Raw genomic sequence first — 26,959 nt, forward strand, 5'->3', positions numbered from 1 at the left:
ACCCACACTATAGGATACATCTACTGGAAAAAGTCTTTTCCTATGAAAGCTACTCCATAAAATTGGAAGAGGTGACTGTTCCACCAGATATGCAGATAACAATGCAGTCACACAAGAAACATGAAAGAGCAAGGAGGCCAGGCGCAGTGGCTCACGCCTGTAATTCTAGCACTCTGGGAGGCCGAGGTGGGTGGATCGCCTGAGGTCAGGAGTTTGAGACCAGCCTGACCAATATGGTGAAACCTCATTTCTACTAAAAATACAAAAATAAAAATTAGCTGGGCATGGTGGTAGGCGCCTGTAATCCCAGCTACTCAGCAGGCTGAGGCAGGAGAATTGCTTGAACCTGGGAGGCAGAGGTTGCAGTGAGCCGAGATTATGCCACTGCACTCCAGCCTGGGCAACAGAGCGACACTCCGTCTCAAAAAAAAAAGAAAGAGCAGGGAAACATGATATCTGCAAAGAAACACAATAATTCTCTAGTAACAGACCCCAAAGAAAAGGAAATGTATGAAATACCTGAAAAGTAATTTAAAGTAATGATTTTAAGGAAACTCAGCATGATACAAGAGAATACAAACAGACAATTCAATGAAATTAGGAAAACATTTTATGATCTGAGTGAGAAATTCGATAGAAATAGATATCATAAAAACGATCAAACAAATATGTTAGCTGAATAATTAAAATGAATTTTTAATGAATGAAATTGATGATCTAGTCTGTTACCAAAGCTCTCAACTGTGTTTTTAATTTTATACCAAAACCTATGGGATACAGCAAAAGAAGTTCTAAGATGAAAGTTTATAGCAATAAATGCCTACATCAAAATAGTACCAAGATTTTAAATATGCAACCTAATGACGTACCTCAAGGAACTAGAAAAGCAAGAACAAACCAAACCCAAAAGTACTAGAGGGAAAGAAATGATGAAGATCAGAGCAGAAATAAATGGTAAAATTCAACATCCCTTTATGGCAAAAACAATCAACAAATTAGGTATAGTGGGAATGTACCTCAACACAATGAAGGCCATATGTGAAAAACCCACAGCTAGTATCATACTAAATGAAGAAAAGTTTGAAAACCTTTTCTCTAAGAACTGAAACAAGACAAGGATGCCCACTTTCACCATGTCTATTCAGCCTAGTAATGGAAGTCCTATGCAGCAATTAGGCAAGAAAAAGAAACAAAGGGCATCCAAATTGGGAAGCAAGAAGTCAACTTGTCCCTGTTTGCTGATGGCATGATCTTACATATAGAAATGCCTAAACGCTTCACCAAGAAACCCTTAGAACCGATAAATGAATTCAGTAAAGTTACAGGATACAAAATCAACATGCAAAAATCAGTAGCATTTCCATATACCAGTAGTGAACTACCTGAAAAAGAAATGAAGAAAGCAGTACCATTTAAATAGCTATGAAAAAATACCTAGGAATAAATTTAATAAAAGAGATCAAAGACCTCTGCAAAGATAACTATAAAACACTTATGAAATTGAAGAGGACACACAAAAAAATGGAAAGACATCCCATATTTATGGATTGGAATAATTATTATTGGGAAAATGATCATACTACCAAAAGCAATCAACAGATCCAATACAATCCTTATCAAAATACCAATGACATTCTTCACAGAAACAGAAAAAAATAATTCTAAAATTTGTATGGAACCACAGAAGACTCTGAATAGCCAAAGCAATTCTGAGCAAAAAGAACAAAGCTGGAGGCATCACACTACTGACTTAAAAATATGTTACAAAGCTTTAGTAACAAAAAACAGCATGGTACTGGTATAAAAACAGACGCATAGACCAATGGAACAAAATAGAGAACCCAGAAATAAATCCAAGCATTTACAGCCAGCTCATTTTTGACAAAGATGCCAAGAACATACATTTGGGAAAGGACAGTCTCTTCAATAAATGGTGTTGGGAAGACTGGATAACCATATGCAGAAGACTGAGGCTGTACAAATGGTGTTGGGAAGACTGGATAACCATATGCAGAAGACTGAAGATACACCCCTATCTCTTTCCTTATGCAAAAATCAACTCAAAATGAAGACTTAAATGTAAGACCCAAATCTATTAAACTGCTAGAAGAAAACAGGGAATATTTCAGGACATTGGTCTGGGCAAAGATGTTTTTGCTTTTGAGATAGGACCTTAAGAGCACAGACAATAAAAGCAAAATTAGACAAATGGGATTATGTCAAACTGAAAAACTTCTGCACAACCAAGGAAACAATCAACAGAGTGAAGAGACAGCCTGCAGAATGGGAGAAAATATTGGCAAACTATTCATCCAACAAGGGATTAATAACCAAAATATATAAGGAACTCAACAACAAAAAACCAAAAGAATCTGATTTAAAAATTGACAGATGATATGAATAGACATTTATCAAAAGAAGACATACAAATGGTCAACAAATATATGAAAACATGCTCAATATCACTAATTATCAGGGAAAAGCAAATCAAAACCACAATGAGATATCATCTCACCCCAGTTAGAATGGCTACTATCAAAAACACAAAAAATAACAAGTGTTGGAGAGGATGTGGAGAAAAGGGAACTCTTATACTCATTGGTGGGAATGTAAACTAGTACAGCTCTTATGGAAAATAGAATGGAGCCTCCTCAAAAAAAAAAATAGAATTGCCATATATATGATCCAGCAATCCCACTGCTGGGCATATATTCAAGGGAAAGGAAATGAGTATGTTGAAGAGATACCTGAACTCTCATGCTTATAACAGCACCATAAACAATAGCCAAGGTATGGAATCAACCTTGGTATCCATCAATAGGTGAATTTTAAAATGTGGTACATATACACAATGGCTAGTTAGCCTTAAAAAAAAAAAAGAATTAAATGCTATAATTCACGGCCACATGGATGAGCCTAAGGGACATTATGTTAAGTGAAATAAACCAGGCACAGAAAGATGAATACCACATGCTCTCATTCATATGTCAAAGCTTAAAAAGTTGATCTCACTGATGTGGAGAGTAGAATAGTGGTCACTGGAGGCTGGGAAGGGTAGGAGGGAGGGTAGGATAGGGAGATGTTGGTTAAAGGATACAAAATTACAGCTAGATATGAGGAATAAGTTCTAGTGTTTTATAGCACTGTAGGGTGACTACAGTTGACAATAATTGATTGTATGTTTTCAAGTAGCCAGAACAGAGGATTTTGAATGTTTCCAGCTCAAAGAAATGATAAATGTTTGAGGCGATGGATATCGTAATTACTTTGATTTGATTATTAAACATTGTATACATGCATTGAAATATCACATTGCACCCCATAAAGAAGATGTACATTTATCATGTGTCAGTTTAAAATAATAATAAATATATTTATATTTATTATTATTTTATTTCACTTTAAGTTCTGGGATACATGTGCAGAACGTGCAGGTTTGTTACATAGGTATACATGTGCCAAGGTGGTTTGCTGCACCCATCAACCCATCATCTAGGTTGTAAGCCCCGTATGCCTTAGGTATTTGTCCTAATGCTCTCCCTTCCCTTGTCCCCCACCCCCCAACAGGCCCCGGTGTATGATATTCCCCTCCCTGTGTCCATGTGTTCTCATTGTTCAACTCCCACTTATGAGTGAGAACATGCGGTGTTTGGTTTTCTGTTCCTGTGTTAGTTTGCTGAGAATGATGGCTTCCAGCTTCATGCATGTTCCTGCAAAGGACATGAACTCATTATTTTTTAATAAAAATATTTTTAAGTAAAAAAGAGAATCACTGGTCCTGGCCCACACCCCTGACAGTCTGATTCAGGTAGTCCGAGGTGGGGCCTGGGAATTTTCATTTCTAACAAGCTCCCAGGTGGCCCTGATGAAGGCAGCCCGAGGATCCCACTTAGAGCGGAACTTCATGAGATCGTGCCTATTCTGGATTCAAAGGGAAAGACTAGCAGCTTGAATTTTCCCTCTATAAACATTTCTTGAATTTTCCTTAATTTTTAGAACCCTCAATAATTAGGGGTGAAACTGATTTAATCTGCTCATTCCTTTTTTGAGGCAAGAAATGGTTCATCAAAATGTAATAAAAAATGTAAATCTTTTAAGAGTTTTGATTTGTAATCTTTCCCTTGTAGAAGTAAGAGAAATTAAGTTAAATGGCTGAAGTCTGTGTTTTGTTTAAGAATGAAAAGCCTCAGACAAGTCCATTGGCATCAAATTTGGCAAAATGTATTAAAATGTATTTCTCTGTTGTCAAGCATTTTCTCTGGATTTCTTTCTTTCCTTTTTTTTTTTTTTTTTTTTTTTTTGAGATAGAGTCTCACTCTCACTCTGTCGCCCAGGATGGAGTGCAATGGCACAATCTCAGCTCACTGCAACCTCCGCCTCTCGGGTTCAAGCGATTCTCCTGTCTCAGCCTCCTGAATAGCTAGAACTACAGGCACCCGCCACCACGCCCAGCTAATTTTTGTATTTTAGTAGAGACAGAGAGGTTTACCACGTTGGCCAGGCTAGTCTCAAACTCCTGACCTCAATTGATCTGCCTGCCTCACCCTCCTAAAGTGCTGGGATTATAGGAGTGACCCACCATGACTGGCCCATTTTCTCTGGATTTCTTAACCAGAGTTTGGTGTAGGAAAGTTGATATTGTCAGTAACATCCTAGAGAAACAGAAACTTCCTGAGCTTGGCATTGGGCTCTGGAATCACTCATAACAATCTCAGTTCTAGGAAAAAGCTATAGTTGTCCATATAACCCAGCCTCATACTCCCTGGGAGCCTCGAGTGTTACAGGCATCTTCAGGTGAGGGAGGAAGTGGCCACATGACCACATGGCCCTGTCCACTCTGGCTTAGTCCCCTGGGAATCACCCACTCTGCCCAGGCTGCAGTTACCCACCTTGTTCGTCTCCAAGGCCCTTACCTTATTCAAGCAGCTGGCTGTTTCGGTCTACATATGGTAAGTGGCCTGAGGACTGGTATTGCCAGCTATAGAGGTTGGGTTGACTCACATCTTTGAGCCTTACAAGACCATTAGGTGTGGCCAGTGGCCTCAGAGCACTGACAGAGTGATACACACACACACACACACACACACACACACATGCACGCACAATTCACAAGGCATCTCCAATGCCCAACAGCCAAATCTATTGTGGTAGGTGGAACGTGGTCTGAGCTGTAAGGAAGAATAGCTGTTGTTGGAAGAGGCCGAGGCAGTATGGAAGGCACCCCGGGTCTCAGGGTTGTTAAAAGACTAGATCTCAAGTTTATTCATTCCAGTTTGACTCTTCCTTTCATAGCGTTTTCCAGCTGTTTGACAGAATGAATCAAAGCGAGGCCTTTTGGTGTTCGGCCCATGGCAGAGATGAGTTTGAAGGTTGTTGAGTTTCAGTGGGTAAACCCGGACTTCCAGATTCAAAAGAGACTTGCATTTTCCAGGCATCAAAGCATCCCTCAGTGCTCACTGCAGATACAAATGCTTTCCAGCCATTCCTGCAGAGGGGCAGGTGGTAGGACTCATTTTGTTTCCAAGAGCCCAAGATAAGCACATGAGCCCTTACGGAACATGTCTCAGAGCTGGGTGCATGGGCTACGCTGGGTGTGGCCAGGAGACTAGTTTCAGGAGACCTCTTCCCAGGAAGCCTTCTAGGATATCCCACTATTTGGGATCCCTTCTCTTTGTTTCCATAAGCCCCTATAGCCTGCACTTAGGCTATTTCCTCTACTAGAACATGAGCTTAAAGACAAGGTCTGAGTCTTAGCCCTCTGTCCCCAAAATAAAGTCTAACGCAGTGAGCACATAATAACCTTCATTGATAAATGTGTGACTCTGGATGAATGGGCGGAGTCTGGCCTTCTCTGCCAGTAGTCAGTCATTCAGGTTCTGAGTGCCCAGTACTATAGCAAGGGACCAAGGAAAGAGAGGGCCCCCGATAGGCCGATCAATGGGAACAAGTCTCCATTCATAGAAACTGGACCCTGGGTCCTCAGAGCCAGGCTCCAGCACTGTGGATGAGGCCTTGACCAGACCTGCTCTGGGGCAAGGCTGGGCCCTGTCATAGGACCATGGCATCAGGTCAGAGGGTGGATGTACACCTGCTCATAGCCATTGAACCTGTAAATCAGGATCCTGCCCTGACTGTGGGGAGGTGAGAGGAAGCTGGGGGTCTCACAGAGACATACAGTGGCATGTGGAGAGAGAGCCCAGGCGCTGTTTTCACAGCACTGTGTGATCTTGGGCAAGTCCCATGCTCACTCTGCGCCTTAGTCTCTTCATTCAGCTATGTTTGCAGCTATGGTTAAATCAAAGGTTGTTTGTGATGCTTGTGTAAAATTATCTCTATGAAGATGCCCAAAACATATGCGTGCATCTGCAATGACAGGTCTTCTGCCCTCTGACTCCTGGAGGTCTTCAGGGGATACCTCATCTCATTTCTCTTGCAGATGCCATCTTTCCCCACTGTTAGATAACTCCTGCTGTCACTTCCCCTTGGACAGGGTCACTCCTGTGGAGGCCGTTCCTGTCACCATCCATAGGTCCTCTCAGTGTCCTCTGTGTCTTCCATGGGCCCTCTCTTATGCCCCAGATGCCGGCTTTACCCAACCTGTCTGCTGCTATGGTAGGGGGCCCCATGGACACCATCCTCCACAGAGACCCTCTCATTTTTCCCTGCAGGGTTCAAGGGTGAAAAGGACCACTGGCGGAGCCGACGCACCATCTGTGTCAAAACCCACGAGAGTGGCAGGAGGGAGATTGAGATGTTTGATTCAGCCATCCTGCTAATCCGGAACCCATACAGGTCCCTGGTGGCGGAATTCAACAGGAAATGTGCCGGGCACCTGGGGTATGCAGCTGACCGCAACTGGAAGAGCAAAGGTAATCAAGGACCTTGCGGTGGGGGTGGGAGGCTTGTCAGTACAGGTAAGTTGCCCATCAGGATGCAGGATCAATATACACAGGTAGGCACTGCAGGATGCAGGATCAGTATACACAGGTAGGCACTCAAACCCCATCCTACTAGGGACTTAGTGCTGCTGTGCCTGGGCTTGAGTTCACCTCCTCCCCTTGCCCTCCATGCCTGCTGAGGTCCATACGCAAAGGCATTTTAGCTAGATGCAAGCTTGATTACCAAGAATCTTCTCTGCCTCCATGAGTGCGTAGTGGGGTGATAGGCACCGCTTTCCATCTCTGCTTCTGCCCAGGAGCTCATGCAGGGCTGGGAGAAGAGTACATGGGGTGCACATGGACCTGCTTTGCACCTTCCTCTGTGTTCAGCACCAGGTTCCTCCTTTATAGAATGAGACCTGCACCTCGTGGGGAATTCAGGGAGCAGTGAGATGATGTGCCTGCCTGGTCTCTGGTCAGAGCTCAGCATGTTAATTCCCTCCTAAGCTGCCTCTTACTGACTCTTCACAGTGTCTGGTGGGGAAATCACATCAGCCCTACATTCCAGATGAGCCCAGAGAACATGGCTGCAGGACTTGGCCTTGGTGGTGAGCAGCAGCGCTGGGACTCACACCCAATGTCTTAGTCAGCTCAGGCTGCCATAACAAAATGCCACAAAACTGGGGGATGGGGAAAGGGGGTGGTGCTTAAGCAATAGACATTTATTTCTCATAGTCTTAGAGGCTGGGAAGTCTAAGATCAAAGTGCTGGCTAATTCCATTCCCAGGAAGGGCCTGTTTCCAGGCTTGGAGACAGCTGCCTTCTCACTGTGTCCTCACATGTCCCCAAAAGCTCTCTGGTGACTCTTCTGATAAAGGCACTAATTCCATCACAAGGGCCCCACCCTCATGACCACATCTGACTCTAATCGCCTCCCAAAGCCCCCATCCCTAATACCATGATATGGTGGGTTAGGACTCTCCGTGAATTTGGGGGGCATACAAGCATCTGGGCCCCAACATCCAGAGTGTCTGATTCTGGGTCAGATTGGCCTGTTCCCCACTGCAGCTTTATTCATGGAATCAGTCTTCTGACTCACACTTGCTGAAGTCTTCCTGGGTGCCAGGCATGGGGCAAGGTACCAGGAGCGCAGGCTAATGAGGTCAGGGTCTCTGCCCTCGAGGCACACACAGCTGAGCCTTTGGGTGGTGACGAATAGAGTCTGGGTGGTAAGTGATGTGAAATGAAGTTGGTCAGAAACAAAGCAGTGTCCAGGCATGGTGGGGTGAAAGGAGAAGTCACAGGGCCCATGGTCAGGCCAGCTTGTGCTCCTGTCCACTTATTACTGGATCACCCAGTGGGTGGCCTCTGCCGGCCTCTAGTCTTCCCTTTCCCCCATCATCCTCTACCTAGACAGCCCCCGACAGTCAGGCAGGCTGATCTCTGACACCTCCTCTGCCTCTTATGAGCCATATAACTCCGGGAAAGCTGCTTATCTTGTCTTCTGAGCCTGTTTTCTCATCTTAAAAACAAGGATAGGCCCTGTCTCCTAGGGTCATTGTGAAGATTAGAGAAAGCAAACGCTTCACACGGCGTTTGAGGTGTGTTAATAGCTCAATAATGGAAACTTTTTATTGGGATGATTTCTGATATTTGGACCCTGCACACCCCTCCCCAAAAATTAATTTCTTAATTTTCTGGAAAAGAAAGCTCATAAAGTAGATTACCTGCAAAAGTCCGAGGCCACCCCGTCTGTGGCTTTACTGTATGTCCTACTGCCCGGCAGTTTCACAGGTTCAAACTGGCAATCAAACCACAAGACACATATGTGCCCATTAGGCACCACGGTGACTTAGCTTTATAGGAGGACCTGGGATGGGAAATGGAGCCTGCACAGCATCCTCATTCCACCAGGATGCCCAGAGATGCCCCCGCCCACCATAAACACACTGCTCGGACACCAAAGGGTCCTCCTCCATGGGGAACGCCAGGTTGACTCTAGGCAGCGGACAGTGGAAAACCCCGCCCGCTTCCCTCCCCTAAGCAGCCCCCTGGGGACCGGCAGCCCTGGCAGGGCCAACCCCTGACTCTGCGTCTCTCCTGTCCTCACTCCAGAGTGGCCGGACTTCGTCAACAGCTACGCCTCGTGGTGGTCCTCGCACGTCCTGGACTGGCTCAAGTACGGGAAGCGGCTGCTGGTGGTGCACTACGAGGAGCTGCGGCGCAGCCTGGTGCCCACACTGCGGGAGATGGTGGCCTTCCTCAACGTGTCTGTGAGCGAGGAGCGGCTGCTCTGCGTCGAGAACAACAAGGAGGGCAGCTTCCGGCGGCGCGGCCGGCGCTCCCATGACCCTGAGCCCTTCACCCCGGAAATGAAAGACTTGATCAATGGCTACATCCGGACGGTGGACCAAGCCCTGCGTGACCACAACTGGACGGGGCTGCCCAGGGAGTATGTGCCCAGATGATAGGCCTGGCCCACGCCGTCGCCCCCGCTGAGTGACGCAATCTCACCACGGGGCTGCGCACCCCACTCTGATGCTCAGGCCCGTGGCCTCACTAGGACGAACGGTGGGTGGAGGGCCCACCCTGGTGCTGCCTCCCGCACAAGGAGACCTGGACACAGCAGACACACATCACAAGGCGAACACAAATGGACACACATACCTGGCCACGAACCCACACCTCCTCAGACACTCAGACACCACTCCAAGCTCATAGCCCCGTCTTGACGCAGAGAAGCCACCCACGTGGGGTGTGCCAGGTGCCCCCAGATACAAACGCAGCCATGCACAGACATAACACACAGGTGCCAGGCCGTGTGCTCCTGGGGGCTGGCTGGCTGTCTCTCACACAGATATACGTGTACTCCCTGGGATCCAGGAGGCCCTGGGCTTCCTGTGTCTAGCCCTGGCATAGACTTGCTCGTCAGGGTGTTCGACTCTGGGATGCTGGGCTGAGCAGGCATTTATGCTCTGAGCAGCGAGGACCATTGGGATGGAGGTGGGCACAAAGACTGCTGCTTCCAGGATGTGCGGCCCTGGCCGTGTGTTTGACATCCCATAAATGTGTGTGTGGTGTGACTACGGGCACCACAAACTCTGCAGCCTTGCCTCTCTTTTCTCTGTGGCTGGGCTGGCTGCACCATGGGCAGGGTTGAGGACTGCCCCCCACCCCGCCCAAGCCAATGCAGACACTGACCTCAAGACCAGCCACATTAAGTCTGTGCACTGCCCACCACCCCCTTCAACCCCTCCTACACCACGCTCCGGGGCATGGGGCCTCCTTGCCTGGCTTCTTCCTCCAACTATCCTCAGGGAAGCTGCAGATTCAAGTCATGCCCCAGAAGCAAGGTGTAAGCCTGGGGTCATGGGGAAGAGGGCAGGAGCTGAAGTTCCAGGGGAGCCCAGGACCCCTGGGGACCTGTACACCAGCAGGATGGGTCTTGGGAGTTGGCATGGAGAGATTGTAAGGGCTGTGTCTCGGAGATTACTGGGACTGGTGCTCCACCCATAGGGGCCCTATTCTCTCTGGGGTCCCACACTGGGGTCATGAGAGCTAGTTAGTACTCAGCCTGACCCCTAGGTCAGGCCCTGCCAGCCTGGGATGGGGGTCAATGTATGCTACACATCTTGGGCTCACAAGTTAAGCTGTGGAGGCCGGGAGGTTCAAGTATGGAGGGTAGGAGTGCAACCCGGGAGCAACGCTCAAGGTGGCCGAGATGCAGGGAGGATTGTGGCGATCTGGTTGCACACTGGCCCCTGTGGAGGTGGGGGAGGTGGGAAGGTGGGTGGGCCTGAACTCAGGCAGCCCCTCAGTGGCTTCTTCAGGCCTACAATACCCCTGGCCGGGCCCCATGGTCCTGCTGTGTGTCAGCTGTCAGGGAGACCCCCCGTCAGCCTGAGCCAAGCTGCACTGGGAGGAGAAGGCAGGGTGAGGGATCTGGGAGAGCAGGACGTTGAGATGTCCTGACCCTCTGCTTCCTAGCCTGATGATGGAGAACCCAGAGCCACCTGCTATGAGCACAGGCGGCAGGTGGAAGGCCCAGCAGAGCTGCCCTTCCCCAGATGGACGCTTCCTCCAACCTTCAGTTTGGCCAGTGGGTGGGTTTGGGCGTCTGTGCCCCTGGTGGCCTCCGGGTCCTTCCCGGGATTCCCCCAAACCCACACGGATGCGAAGCTGTTCTTGACCCTCCCATAGCATCAACTCAGTTCAGCTCAAAGCTAGAAACACCAAGATCTTTGAAAATGTTTATTGGCTCAGGATAGCTTCAGCATCCAATCTGTGAAGGCCCCTGATAGGGCTATTTCTCCCTAATATTAGAAGCAATTGAGACCCCTCAGGAGTTTCCACACTGCCTTGGACGGGGTAGCCAGGGCAGACCTGCATCCCAGAGCAAGCCTAGATCCTCGAAAGCGATGGCAGGTGTGGCAGCGGGGAAGCCATGGAGGCTAGGAAGGGCAAAGTGTGGAGAGAGGAGTGACCGGGACTGGAGCTAGGGTCTGGGGAGAGCAACAGCACCAGGCTTTTCCTGGTAGTTGGATTGGTACATTCACTGCTGCCAGGTGCCCAGAGATGTCATCTCTCTCCAGGTAGAGCGTCACCAGCTCCTGTGGCCTTGTAGATGACTGTGTACCTTAGTGAAGAGTGCAGGCAAGTAGAATGATGGGGTCAGTGTCCATCCAGTTTATGTTGAGTCAGTCCATACGGCAAGACACCTGGCACTTGGCAGGTGCTCCCGGATGTTGGATGAGCAAGGAAGAGCAAAGGCCCTGTCAGCTGGCGGTGACACAGCTGGCGGTGAAGGCAGCCTTCATCCCAGGTCTGCCTACGTAGGAGATCTCATCAGAAACAGGAACGGGGATCTGTCTGTGCTTGCAGGAAAGTCCATTTGTTTTTCTCCAAGTTAGGTCTCATCTACAGCTCTTAGCTTCTCAGTAAAGAGGATACTGTCCCAACCAGCCAAGGAATAAAAGCTGATCTGTATGTAGGGCAGAAGTGTGGCAAATGCATCAGGAACCGGTTAGAACAGAACAGAGAAACCCTGACTGTCTACAGATTCCAACTTTAATAGCCAGGCTGCAGAGTTACACAAACCTGTGTTAAAACATGTAATTTTTGTGGATTTCATCTCCTGTTGTGGATCAATCTGGAAAAACCAAAATATGTAATTTTAAAGAACTAAAACACATTCTGGTAATCCCAGTGATGTGTAAATGAGAGAAGAATAGACAGGCTTCCAAACCCTGGGAAGAAAGCTGCTTAATTATGTGAACATCTTATAATGAAGTCTCTTGCAGCTAAAATTAGATTTTGAGTGCATGAATCTGTGATAATGTTTGCATGTCAGAATGCATTCTCCCCTTAAAAGTAGCAATAGCCACTTGGTTCTTAGGGGGCCCCAAGAGGAGAGGAGAAGTGCTGAGGTTGATGTTATGACTGCAAGAATTCTTGGGACACAGGTTTGTTTTCTGCTGACTTGTTTGGAAACCCATTGGAGGTATCTGAAATGTGATGACTCCAAAGGGGTTCATTTCACTATAGGGAGAAATTGATTTGTCTGACCTCCTATTTATCACCACTCAATATTGGGGGAATTGGTCTGAACAAGGTGGGGATAAAGTAGAGTGGAAATAATGTAGAGTCGTCAGACTGAAAGGCCAGGTTTTAGTCCCAGCTCTTATCTGCCATCTTGGACAAGGCTTTTCCCATCTCCAGTCTCAGTTTCCCATCCATAAAATGGGGGAAGTTGTAGGTCTTGCTGGTTGCATCCACATTCATTCCTCCATTTCCTTTCCCAGCAACCCCCCATTTCTGTTTGGGAATTCATATGATCTGCCAGAGCCTCTCCAGGGGTGGAATACATGTCCTGGACTAAGCCAATGACACCTTCCATCTTTTCAGCTATGGTGACCAGGTTAGGTGTGACCTTGTGAGTTAAGGCAATGAAGCCAGAGGGAATTTCAAGACTTTTGGGAATGCTGGGTAGAAGCTGTTTTAATTCCCCTGTTGAATGTGAAAAAGGTAGTAGTATTCCTGGGTCTTTATGATGACCACCTTGGGCCTTGGGATCATGACCAGGAATCACCTGAAGCTGACACCACTGAAGGGAGAGTTGAGAGACAGAAAGAAATCAAGTCCTTGGTGAAATTGTTTAAGTACAGGATCAAGCCTTGCTTGAGATTGGCCTTACCTCTGGACATTTTTGTTATATGAGCTAATAAATTCTGTTTATTGTTTAAGTTGGGTTGAGTTTAATTTCTGTTACTTATAACTCAGAACATGGTGCAAATGGGTTGAATTGAAAAGCCCTAGGGCTCTGACATTCTCTATCTCTGTGGCTGATTTAGGTAAAGCCTGAAACTCAGTCCAACTTGAGCTTGTAGGATTGGGAGGTGACTTTTCACAGGAATTGAGCTGAGTGCAAATGCTCAATAGAAAGCTGTGCTTAGTCAGCCAAGACAAGTAGCATTTTTAAGTTGGTACATGGTGAGGTCACCCATATAGCCATAGACAATAATTCATAAGGTGCCCAGCCCAAACCATCAGTTGTCTCATTTAATGTTTGACCCTTTGCTGTGGTTATTATTTATTATCTCTGCTTGAAAAATGAGAGGACTGGGATTCCAATTTGTAATGATTGTCAAAGTATGGCCCTTTTGTAGTTACTGTAACTTCTTTCATGGAGTATATGATGTGGTATTGGAAGGAATTATTTGATAAATTACTTGGAATGGGGATAAGACCTCTTTAGCCCCTTCAGGGGACATGCTTGTGTAACAGCTTATAGACAGTAAACTCCCTTCTAGGGAGGGTAGGTGTGGTTAACCATATAGCTTTGATTTTGCAAAGTGGGACATGCAAGCTTGGGGCAGAGCTGAATTGCTGCTGTTGGAGGAGAGGTAAATGATGCCACTGCGAGTTTCCCCCTCTGTCTTACCCTCTTTAGCCCTCTATATGCCAGAAATCGGAGGAACAGAGGGAGTTATATGTGGCTCCCCATCTTCATACTCTCCTTGGAATGTCTATTATACAGTATGCCAGGATGAAAATCTATACAATATATAGAAAAAGACCAGGATCCCAAGAAATTTATTTGAGTATATTTGTCTGCAGTGCTGCCTTTTGTGACTGAAGATAGATTTTGAACTTCTAGAAGTTCTCAGGAGGGGCCTAAATGTGCAGACACATTGCAGACATCCAGGTCCCCGCCATGGGAAATATGAGCAGATCCAGCTTAAATGAGGCAATATAAAATGAGGAATCTTGATGTCAAAAATAAAAAGAATCCCAGTTGATGTTATAAGCACAACCATGAGCTAAATGCATTAACTTTCCAAGGTGTCTTTAGTACTTAAGAATTTTTCTCAGGTTCAGGCATCAGCAGCGACAGATCCATGGTTTGAAGGTGTGAATAATGATGATCAATAACAGCGAACAAAATTATTTTGGGTCACAAAGTTCCACAAACATCATCCCACATGTGCCTCAGTGAGGTGAACATTATTATTTCCATGTGGAGGGAAGAGAAAATGTGGTTTCTGAGACTGAGTTAGCCAAAATTTCACTGCTTTAGTTTATAGAAGAGCAAAATGAGATTTGGAATGGGGAGGGGTCTCATACAAGGTCATGCTGTGGGAATGAGTGGTGGAGCTGGGACCAGAAAGTGGATTCATTCCACTAAACCACCTGATTGGCCCCATGCTGCATACCTATAATTCTTCAAGAAGTTGCTGGAAATGAGACAAGTGTGCACAGACAGCTCATTTGGAAGCAAGTCCATTAATTTCACTGCTCATTCTTTGCCAGAATACATTTTGGTGGGCAACTGAGTTTTAAGAGCTGTTTATCAAGCATCCCCACTACTTGACAACCTGCTCAGAAGAAAAATCCCTTTCCAAAGAAGGGAAGTCAGTGAGATGGACCATAATGCCATAAGATAGGAGCCCAGAGTTTTCATCCCAAGTCACCAAATCCCAGACAAAGAAAGATCCTGTTATTCCAAGACATTAATTAATAGGCAAGAATCTTTGGTGGGTCTGAGCCCAGCAGTATGTATGTATTTGTAAGAGCTCCAGTTGCAGACAGCTGCCCCTCTGAATCCAATGCCAGCCATCCTGAGCATTACAAGTGACAAGAGCCTGGTCACTTGGGCTTTGGCATCAACTCACTTAGATAATTCTTTCTCCCACAGTCAGATCTATGGTATCCAGATGACAGAATAATCTACCCTCACTTTGGAAGGCAGGGCACACATTTAGTATGTGTCTAGCAGGAAGTCCAGGGAAGAAGAATAGTGGTGCTAATACAGATACTTTCTAAGCCTTCAACCATCCAGTTGTACCATGGCACTTGCCGAAGGTTGAAATCATCCCTCACCAGAATCACCTGTATTTGTTTTCTATTGCTGAGCAACAAATGACCACAAACAGAGCAGCTTAAAACAACACGCATTTATCATTCCACAGTTTCTGTGGGTCTGGAGGCTGCACATCGTTTAACTGGGTTCTCTGCTTCAGGATCTCATCAGGCTGCAATCAAGATGTCAGCCAGATTGCGTTTCCATCTGGAGATTTGACCAGGAAGAATCCAAACTCACTTAGATCGTTGACAGAATTAAGTTGCATGTGGTTGTAGGACAGAGGCCCTCAGCTCCTAGAGGCCACCCACTGTTCCTTGACATGTGGGTGTCTCCATGTTCACCCCATGGCTGTTGGCTTCTTCAGGGCCCAGAGAGTGAGACAGTCTAACATTCATAATGTAACTGCAGGAGTGACATCCCTTCATCTTTGCCACATTCTACTGGTTAGATGCGAGTCACAGGCCCTAGTCACATCCAAGGGGAGGGGATTGCACAAACGCATGAACACCAGGAGGTGGGGGTCATTTGTACACCACAACACCAATAAGGAAAAAGTTCAGCAATCAGAGCATGCTTTGTGGTCCATAGAGGCACTGGCCATTGGATCATATTGCATGTAGTGGATATTTTGAAGCATCATCCAAGAGGATCGGTGATATCCAAGTCATAATAATGAATTCAGAGCTAATGTCCTCAACCCACTGCCTTGACAGTAGCAGAATCATCTACTTGTGAAGCTAAAGGAACATTCCCAATTTATGTTGGCCAGATCTGTATTATTTTTAAAAATTTATTCTGCTCGGCACATAGTGCAACTTTCAATTTCTTTCTTTCTCTTTCTTTCTTTCTTTTTCTTTCTTTCTTTCTTTCTTTCTTTCTTTCTTTCTTTCTTTCTTTTTCTTTCTTTCTTTCTTTCTTTCCTTCCTTCCTTCTGTCCTTCTTTCCTTCCTTCCTTCCTTCCCTCCCTCCCTCCCTCTCTCTCGCTCTCCTTTCTTTCTTTCCTTCCTTCCTTCTGTCCTTCTTTCCTTCCTTGCTTCCTTCCCTCCCTCCCTCTCTCTCGCTCTCCTCTCTTTCTTTCTTTCTTTCTCTTTTTCTTTCTTTCTTTCTTTCTTTCTTTCTTTCTTTCTTTCTTTCTTTCTTTCTCTTTCTTTCCTTCTTTCTTTCTTTCTCTCTTTCTTTCCTTCCTTCCTTCTCTTTTTTTTTTTTTTGGGTGGAGTTTCACTGTGTCGCCAAGCTGGAGTGCAGTGGAGCGATCTCGGCTCACTGCAACTTCCGCCCCCAGGTTCAAGCGATTCTCCTGCCTCAGCCTTGTAGCTGGGACTACAGGTGCCTGCCACCATGCCCAGCTAATTTTTGTATTTTTAGTAGAGATGGGGTTTTCACCATGTTGGCCAGGCTGGTCTTGATCTCTTGACCTCGTGATCCACGCACCTCGGCCTCCCAAAATGCTGGGATTACACTAGATTTCTTTCTTTAATTTTAGTACATATTAGCTACTATCTCTTTGAATATTGCCATCTCTTTTCTTTAATCTCTCATCCTGGCACTGGTGTTGGAACTCAAAAATCTGGTTTGCACACTCAGCTCTTTTTCCATACTTTTTATCTCTCAATCCCATTGTACTGGGTCCTGAGATAATTCTTTACTATAATAGTCAAAATTTATGATTTGCACATCACAGTGCACGTTCTGCTTTTCAACACATCTATGGATTTCTATATTTACGTTTTTTATTCATGAGACTTCTAGTTGATTTTTATAACAATCTGGACGTGCTTTATGGCTGTGATACTCTTTCGCCTCTCTCTGAAGATATTAAATATATTTATGTAAATGTTCTGTCGTGTTTGCTCTATCAACTCTATTTTTCTTGGGTGTTAGGTTTTTTTCATTTCTTGATTTTGCTATATTTTTCATGGTTTGGATTTTTATCAAAATTTTAGTGATTGTGTGTTCACGAAAATAGAGGAGAATTGTGGAGGTGTCAGCCATCCTGCCTTCTGCCTTAGGTGTGACGCCTTAATAATGACTCTGTTAATTACCCCTAGGCCACCTCTTGCTCCCAAATTCCACCCACTCTCAGTAGGAAGCACTAATATTTCTGAGGCAGAATTCCCAGCTAGGTCCTGGGCTGTGGGTTCCTTCTAAGCTTCCCATCTACTTTCTATCTTTCGGCTCAGTTTTGGGTCCAGTCTGGTGCCTCTTCTCATTTTCAAGCATGGCTATGTTATTGTATAGCTTGATTCAGGGAACAAAGTAAGTGCTTGCTGAACCTACCATCACGTAAGCAAGGTCCTTGATGCTTAATCCATCACCAGGAAAACCAGGTTGTTGGTCATGAAAACCATATCTTTGATGCTCTCTTGTGACCTAAGAGCATCATAAAAATGCTGGCTTGGAGTGAGAAGGCCAAGGTTCTAATCTAGAAGGACATTTTATGTGCTGTGTGCTCTTGGGCAAGTGTCTTGCCCTCTCTGAATCTTAAAAATTAGAAGTTTGAAATAAGAATTAGCTCAATCCTCATCTAGCTTGGGCTTTCTAAAGTTCTGCTTATCACATCCACAACATAATCTCATGGAATGATTTTTGTACCAGCTCAAAACATAGACTTCAACAAATGATATCATGACAGACTTTCACTTCACAAGAATTGGCTTCTCAATCTTTGTCTGGTCTCCTCTGCAAAATGGATAGTGCCCTGGGAAAAATAAAATACCCTAAAAATAATTTGTATTTATTCCTTCCATTCTTTGTTTTCTGTGTTTGATTCCAAAAACAATTCTCCAATGTTTTTTACTCACTTGAAAAGCTATATATATATATCTCTATATATCTCTATATATCTATATATCTATCTCTCTCTCTCTCTCTCTCTATATATATATATATATATATATATTTTTTTTTTTTTTTAGATGGAATCTTGCTCTGTTGCCCAGGCTGGAGTACAGTGGCGCAATCTCGGCTCACTGCAAGCTCTGCCTCCCAGGTTCACACCACTCTCCTGCCTCAGCCTCCTCAGTAGCTGGAATTACAGGCACCTGCCACCACGCCTGGCTAATTTTTGTATTTCTAGTAGAGATGGGGTTTCACCATGTTGCCCAGGCTGGTCTCGAACTCCTGACCTCAGGTGATCCACCTGCCTCGGCCTCCCAAAGTGCTGGGATTACAGGAGTGAGCCACTGCGCCTGGCCAAAAAGCTATATTTATATATTGCCTTCGTTATATGTTTAAGCCAGTAGAGGCAGAGATAGTATTGTATTTTGCATTTATCTTTGTAACCTTAGCTACTAGCACAGGACCTGGTATACAGGAGGCACAAGAAATGTTAATGAAATGGAAGGATGGATGGATTAAAATTCTAAAATCACCTGGCTTTTAAAGTTTTCCAAGAAAATAATATCTTCCTGGAAAATAGTACCTTTCTCTTCCAATTACAAGCTGAGGATATGTTGCTGAGGATATTTGGTTGTTTTTCCACCAGCTGTTTATTGAGAAGCTCAGGAACTGAGTTGAGCTATAATCGTTCCGTGCTGCAGATGTAAAAGGCAAAGAAATGTGGCAGCCACCAAATTTTGCTGGAGAATTGTTCTGAGCTCCCACAGTTCTTGATCAACCACTTGTTCCCAACTCTTGAGGAACAGGAAACAAGTTGTTAGGATACCTGTCAAAATCTCTGTTCATGGATGTTCAGAATGATAGTTTAATGGCACAATCCACACCTTTGCTCCAACTCAGAGTCTCCACTGCAGATGGGCACTGTTCTTTTTTGCCTCGAGGTAGGCGGGAAACAGCAGCTTCTCTACCTCTTCTGGTTCTGTAGCTCATTACCTAAAGCTCATTAAACCTATAGCAAAATTTTTTTTCTTTTAATATTAATCACCCATCTATCCTAGGCCCAAAGGTAGGACACAAAGACCCCACTTCCAGGCTAGGTGCAGGAAAAACCTTCCTCTCCCTGGTATAGGGCAAGGGCGAGAATGCAGAGACACAGCAAGGAGGGTCTGCCTACTGGTCAACCTGAGGCCTCCCACCCCAGTATTATCATAAAGTCTAAAGCTCCTTGTGTTAGTTACCCGCTACCATGTAACGAACTACCTCAGAACTTAGCCACAGTTTAAACCCATGACTTAAAACAAACATTCATTAACTCAGAGTTTCTGTGGGTCAGGAATCTAGGCATAGCTTAGCTCAGTGATTCTCATGAGGCTGTAACCAAGAAGTTGGCCTTGGCTGCAGTCTCAGCTGAAGGCTCACCTTGGGAAGAACTCACTTCCAAGCTCACTCAGGTAGCATGATGGCAAGATTCCATTTCTTGCAGGCTGTCAGACTTCAGACCTCTAGCTGGCTGTTCGTCAGAGGCCACCCTCAGTTCCCTGCCACCTGGGCCTCTCCACAGGGCACCTCACAACACAGTGGCTGGCTTCACCAGTGTGAGCAAGTGAGAAGAGCCAGAAAGAGTGCAAGCAAGGCAGGAGTCACAGTCTTTTTTTTTTTTTTGGTAACTGAACCTTGGAAGTGACATCACATCACTTTTATCATATTGTATTTGTTAGAAGCGCATCACTAGGTCCAGCCCACATGCAGGTGAGGGGATTACACAAGGGCATGAATCCTGGGAGGCAGGAAACTTGTGGAGCGATTTTCATGGCTGCCTACTATATTCCCATGGAGGGCCTTCTACACTAGAGTCACAGCCATCATTGCTGCTGCACACCCTTACCCTTGCCCCTGCACGTACTACATTGCAGCCTTTGGCATCCTCAGCAAAGTCTTTCCAGGCCTGTAGGCTGGCTGGCCTTCTGCCTGCATCATTATTGTGGCAGAGAGATCACTTCCTACGCTTTCTTTCCTTACAACTGTGCTCATCCCTTCTTTATGCCAAGGAGAATGCTCCTGGTCCCCACATTCAGCCTGGTAGGGAAAAAGCAAAGCAGGAAAACTCCGCCCAGACCTCCCATCGGGGTGCCCCACTCTATGGGTCCATCCACGAAACCTGCTCTTAGCACAATCCATTCTCCCCGGTTACACTCAGACTTCCCCTGTTCTGTGACTACCTTAACCTCCATCAGATAATTAAGGGCTTGGCTTTCCATGAGAGACCTTAAATGTCACCTTTCTGCCACCCAATATGTCTCTGAATGACACAGACTCTAATGAGATATTCAAATATAGAAAACTGAATGACTCCTTGCTTTCTCATCGTGACATTTATTCAGCTGGAGTGATCTGACTACACCACTACATTACTTATAATTTCTACCTGACCTTGGGTGGTGGAGTGTAATCTTTAAGGAAACTATCCATTTAGTCTCTCTTGCCTTATTAGCATTTAATTACTATGACAAATTTCCAGATGTACAAGGGATGTTAGTATTATAATTCAATTTTCCCCTCAAATGGCCCAGTAACCAAGGGCAGTGGGGCCATTTCTGGCACTGTCAAGTTCTGGTCAAGGAAGTAGCCTGGACCTGGTGCAGGCTCCTGACTGTCTGAGTGCTGAGCAGGGCCTATCCCAACCTCAGCTCCCCAGGTAATGGCAGAGCCTTCTGCCAGCCAGGACCCCTCACTCATTCTCATTCTCTCTCTCTCTCTCTCTCTCTGTGTCTCTCTTTCAGTGGGCTGAGCCTTTTTACCCTGCTCAGGGTCAGGCCAAAGCCTGGGGCCAAGAAGAGGATGTTTTACACACACACAGGAAGGGAGCAAATTCTCAGCTCTGAGAGCTGCATTGGCCAGTGGATGCCATAAGCCAACTTTTCTATGCAGATTTTCAGTCATTAAAGGACAACAGATGGAAATAAGCCAGAGACACCTTCATCTACTTTCACTCCTTTAAAAAGCCACATTCTGCTCTGTGAGTCACTGCTATTTTTCTGGGTCCCATTTTGACACCTCTTGCTTCTCTGAATCCCATAAATCACTGAGAAAGTCCTTCTTAGGGTCACCAGTCCTTGGATGTGGAGAATGAAGCAATTCCAAAGGGACCCTGCCTGGGGTCTGGGGAACTCGGGCTCTACAACTGACCCTACCTTTAACTGGCCATGCATCTTTGGAAGACTCTTATCATTTTCCCTGAGAACTATCACTCAAACAGGGCAGTGGAGCTGACAACTGGGTTTGACTTCATGACGTTGTCTCCTTGGCCAGAGCTCATGGGACTGCTGGGGCCCCTGACCAGAGCTAGGCAATTGGATTCTCCTTTTGGTCACTTGGGCTTGGGCCTGGGAGACCCCTGTCTGTCTGCTAGCTGTGCAAAATGAAGACACAGGAATGTGGGGCCCATGGAGCATAGATGTGGGCACACAGACGATCGCTGCAAAGAGACCAATGAATGGCACCATTGTGCTGAGAGATGGAGATCCGAGAAGAAAATAACCCAGAGAGAGGCTGAAATAGGATCTGTTCATGTTAATATTAAAATGGTAACCAATACCCAAGACAAAAATTGTGCACCTCATCAAATCAGTTCTTTCATTTGTCTGCATTGCCTTCTTCTCCCTTTTCCTACTAATTTACTTTTTACCTGTATGAACGAATGTAATAGATAGACCCTTTTCTTTTTTATTTAACATTATATCATGAATATTTTTCCATTTCTCTGTAGTCTTTTTTTTTTTTGAGGCAGGGTCTTGCTTTGCCACCCAGGCTGGAGTGCAGTGGTGCGATCTTGGCTCACTGCAACCTCCACCTTCTTGGCTCAGGTGATCCTCCTGTCTCAGCCTCCCGAGTAGCTGGGACTGCAGGTGTGTGCCAACACGCCCAGCTAATTTTTTTTTTTTTTTTTTTTTTGAGATGGAATCTTGCTTTGTCGCCCAGGCTGGAGTGCAGTGGCCCGATCTTGGCTCGTTGCAAACTCCGCCTCCCAGGTTCAAGTGATTCTCTTGCTTCAGTCTCCCAAGTAGCTGGGATTATAGGCATGCACTACCATGCCCAGCTAATTTTCATATTTTTAGTAGAGATGGGGTTTCACCATGTCGGCCAGGCTGGTCTCAAACTCCCGACCACAGGTGATCTGCCCACCTCGGCCTCCCAAAGTGCTGGGATTACAGGCGTGAGCCCACTGCACGTAGCCAAATTTTGGTATTTTTAGTACAGACCGTGTTGGCCAGGCTAGTCTCAAACTCCTGACCTCAACTGATCCTCCCACCTCAGCCTCCCAAAGTGCTAGTGTTACAGGTGTGAGCCACTGTGCCCGGCCTGTAGTTTTTGTATCTTATTTTTCCCCAATTCTTCTCCTTTTCCTACTTTCTTGTTCAGCCCCCTGATATAGTAACCAGTGACAGCCTGGTATTATCCAGTCACACCATTATCACACCATTCACATATAAATATATAAAAGCATATGTGTATATATCTATATTTCTGTCTGTGTCTATATGTCTATAGATATAGATATAAAAATTTGGGGGCCATCATTTGTTTTTGCAAAAATGTAATAAAATGATTTTTCTGTGTTTTCTATTTAATTTGCCCCTAAATGATGCACAACATTCATTCCTTTAGAAGGCAAATCTAATATTCTCTAGTTGGGAATCTCCAGAATGAGGTGGATACACTGTACTGGCACAAGGAAAACATATTAAAAATTTTATCTCTATTATTTTGATCTCTTCTCTTTAAAATTTCTATTTTCTGTTTGTTTATCCTACACTTAAGGTATTCACACATGCAAATAAATATCCATCTTTTGGAAGTGCGTGCTATCATCAAATAAGCAATCAGAAATGCTTAGAGACCACCAGTCTACAGAATCGGGGAACAACTTATTCACACATTTCCCTTTTGATGGATATCCAGGCTGTTTTTAGATGCTGCAACAGGTACCACTACAAACTATGCTTCGACAAGCATTACTCTACACAGATATTTACATACTAGTGCATTTTTTTTTTTTTTGAGATGGAGTCTCGCTCTGTCACCCAGGCTGGAGTGCAGTGGCGTGATCTCCACTCACTGCAACCTCCGCCTCCTGGATTCAAGCGATTCTCCTGCCTAGGCCTCCTGAGTAGCTGGGATTACAGGCACCCACACCATGCCTGGCTAATTTTTGTATTTTTAGTAGAGACGGGGTTTCACCGTATCAGGTTGGTCAAGAACTCCTGACCTCGTGATCTGTCAGCCTCGGCCTCCCAAAGTGCTGGGATTGCAGATGTGAGCCACCGCACCCGGCCATGCTTTTTTGTTCTATAGGACAGATTCCCAGAAGTAAAATTCCTGATTCAAAGGGTTTGTCTAGTTTTAATTTCAGAGATATGGGTGGTCTGCTCTCCAAAATGTCTGTAGCAATTCATGTCCCTGCCACCAGCAATATGAAACACTTATTTCCTGCATCTTTAAAGATTTTAAGAGTTACTCTTTTCAACTTTTGCCAATCTGATCAGAGGGGTGAGAAATGGCATTCAGGTCACCTTCATGTATAAGCAAAGGCATTGGATCAGACAACCTCTAAGATTGTTCTAGCTCAAGTATCCATATTTCTTAAATTATTTGTTTTCATAACTTATCTGTTAGCAGGTGTGTGTTTAGCCCCCATTCACTGACTGTTTGCAAATCCCAGAGACATCTTTGAAAAAATTGCCAGAAACCAACACATCAAGAACTGGAAAGAAAGAAAGTTGAATGGAGTCCAGAAAATCATCTTGCCAATACTGTTTAGCTTGTAAAAACCATCTAAGCCAAATCCCTGCGATTTCATCCAGAACAAATAATAAAAAAGCAGTGTGTAATATTTCTAAGATGAGCGTATTCATAGTAAATATTTTAAGATCCATGGCTGCACAAAATGCATTCTCCTTGGAGGTTCACTTTTCAAATGGCTTTGTATTAAAAGTGCCATTTCAATAAATATTCATGGGGAAATTCATTGATGTGTTTTACCATTTATAGCTAAAATTTCAAAGGACTTAGGAAAAACAAGGTATGATGCATATCCTACCCTCTTCGGAGAAGTGGTGAAAAATACATGCTATGCTTTGGTTTTCTCTGACTGTAAAACTCCCAGGCAAGTATCTACACTTTTCATTCCCAATCTTCTCTGGCTATTCCTGGGGTGGATCTCAGCCTGGTCAGAGGACAATCAGCAAGAAGGACTAAGGGAGGAAGGGGAAATGAGAGGTTAGGAAAGCCTATGCGCCGGGCTTTGCCAAAGTCTCCGGAGCTCTCCCAGCAGCTACCATCTGGTGAGCATTTAATGCACGCACAGCAGCTTGACAGAAACACTCTATATTCTCTCACTGCAACCTCACTATCACCCTGTGAAGTAGTTATTATTATTATTATTATTATTGAGAAAGAGTTTCGCTCTTGTCATCCAGGCTGGAGAGCAATGGTACAATCTCAGCTCACTGCAACCTCCACCTCCCAGGTTCAAGCGATTCTCCTGCCTCAGTCTCCTGAGTAGCTGGAATTACACGTGCCCCACCACCACACCCAGCTACATTTTTTTGTATGTTTAGTAGAGACGGGGGTTTCACAGGCTGGTCTCGAACTCTGAACTCAGGTGATCCGCCCGCCTTGGCCTCCCAAAGTGCTGGGATTACAGGCATGAGCCACTGAGCCTGGCCAATAGTCACCATTATTATCCTGTTTTGCAGATGAGAAAATGGGGCCTCAGAAAAGTTAAGCGATTTGTCCCTGAGGTCACACAACTAGTTAACGGGTAGAAAGGGGATGCAGACTCAGGACTATCAAGCTCCAACTTGCTATATTATTATCCCTCTGTGCTTCAGTTTCCCTTCTATAGTTTCCCCAGATCTCAAGGAGCCCACTGGGGCTGTAGAGATTGAAGGAAGTTTGGTATATGGTGCTAAATGCTTTCTTCGTCTCCCCGGCCACTTGGTCTCCGGTAAGCATGATTTGGCTGCCTGCTCTGGACATGAGGCATCCCACGGCCCCTGTGACATCATCCTTCTTGGCCCCTTTGCCTCCGGCAGGAAGCAAACCCCACAGGCAAAGAACTGAAAATCTGGTCACTTATTCCAGCCAATATTTCTCAGTCTTAGGTAGGCATATTCATTTTTCTAATGGCAAGTTTTACCCTTGGTAATGATCAGATCCAATCCTTCTCTTGTTTGAGTTGTTGAAATCACTCACCATGGCCCAGGAGAATAAAACTCACAGGCTCTACTTGGCTTGGCACTCAAAGCCCTCTGCAACCTGTCCACATAACCATCTTTTCCATGGATGCAGTCTTGCATTGATGTTTCAGCCACTCCACATGGTACCTCTTTCACCTGCCTAGTATGTCTTTCTTCCCCTTCTCTGACTATTCAAATCTTAAATATCATTCAAGGTCCAACTTGAATGAATCTGCCTCCTCCAGGGAGCCTTCTCTGCTCTCCCAGGCTGAGTGAATGGGCTTCTCCTCTGGAACCCCCACAGTTCCATTTCCACCATTCGGCTTCTAACCATCACTGGCATTTTTTCACATCTGCTTTTGCAACTGGTCTGTGAGCTCCTGTGGGGCAGTGGCAATGTTATTTACATCTGTTTCTACAGCGCCAACTCATTATTTGGCTCAAAGTAATAATGACAGGCCAGGCGCAGTGGCTCACACCTGTAATCCCAGCACTTTGGGAGGCCAAGGCAGGCAGATCGATCACTTGAGGTCAGAAGTTCGAGATCAGCCTGGCCAGCATGGTGAAATCCTGTCTCTACTAAAAATACAAAAAAAAATTAGCCAAGTGTGGTGGCACACACCTGTAATCCCAGCTACTTGGGAAACTGAGGCAGGAGAATTGCTTGAATCCGGGCAGTGGAGGTTGCAGTGAGCTGAGATCATGCTTTTGCACTCCAGTGTGGGCAACAGAGAGAGACTCCATCTCAAAAAAAAAAAAGGAATAGTGGCAATGACAACATCAAGGGTAATAGTTGCTATATTTATGGAGGGTTTAAAACATGACTTTGTTTAATCCTCAGACAATCTTATGAGGCAGATACTAGGTTTACTCCTATTTAACAGGTAAGGAAAGGGGGTTCAGAGAGGCCACGTGGAAATGTTGAAGCTGGGATTTGAGCCCAGGGTGCCTCGTTCCTCAGGTAACCACTCTGGCCCACTGGCTTCTAAAGGTGCTCGGTAAATGTCTGTTGAATTAAAAAGCAAATGCATTAATGAACAAATGAGTAATAAGGAAAAAAAAAGTCAGGCAACAGAGAAAAATCATCCACTCCATTGATGAAAGCAAGGCATTTCCTAGAACTCAAGCAATGATAGTGAGCATTCTCTTCTATCATCCAATCGTTGCCCTCCCCTTGTTGGGGAAATCTCATGAACACATTTCACCAATGGGTGTCATTCCAAACCTACTCCTGAGGGATAGGGAGGAGAATGTCTCATCCTTTTCAGTCCAGGACAATGCTTTGACTAACGTTCAGGAGGACGGGACCTTAAAGCTGTGCCCAGGCCAACAGGGATGAGTGGTTTGGGCTCATTACACTCCCAACATGATGTTCCTGGGACAAATATTGGTTCTAAGGCTGCTGCCCAGTATCAGAGAGCTGTACAGGCTGGAAATGTTTGCAGAGCAGAAGAAAGCCAGGTGCAATGTAGGGAACAGGCGAAAGGGCAGATGGTGAGCAGGTCACGGCCGTGTGGAGGCCAGGCTGCAGCTGCTGGAACCACAGGTGCTGGCAGAACCGAGGTTGCCGGTGCAGAAGGGAGGGGCTGCATCACCTGGGGCTTGGCCAGGGCCAACATGGAGACTGGGGCTTGGCCCACCTG

At 45.5% G+C, this 26,959-nt stretch overlaps 1 protein-coding gene across 6 annotated transcripts in view; it reads left to right on the forward strand.

Moving 5' to 3' along the window:
- The window catches only part of WSCD1 (WSC domain containing 1), a 55,942-nt gene extending 42,822 nt beyond the window's left edge, over positions 1-13,120 (forward strand). For all 6 annotated transcript variants that reach the window (XM_002826915.5, XM_054536068.2, XM_054536069.2 and 3 more), the window contains exons 8-9: positions 6,669-6,869; positions 8,994-13,120. In XM_002826915.5, coding sequence (XP_002826961.3) covers positions 6,669-6,869; positions 8,994-9,346 — 554 coding nt within the window. In that variant the 3' untranslated portion in view covers positions 9,347-13,120. The remainder of the gene's footprint in view (positions 1-6,668; positions 6,870-8,993) is intronic.
- Positions 13,121-26,959: the final 13,839 nt, after the last annotated feature.

The sequence above is a fragment of the Pongo abelii genome, chromosome 19 (assembly GCF_028885655.2).
Source record: "Pongo abelii isolate AG06213 chromosome 19, NHGRI_mPonAbe1-v2.0_pri, whole genome shotgun sequence".
NCBI classification, from domain to species: Eukaryota; Metazoa; Chordata; class Mammalia; order Primates; family Hominidae; genus Pongo; species Pongo abelii.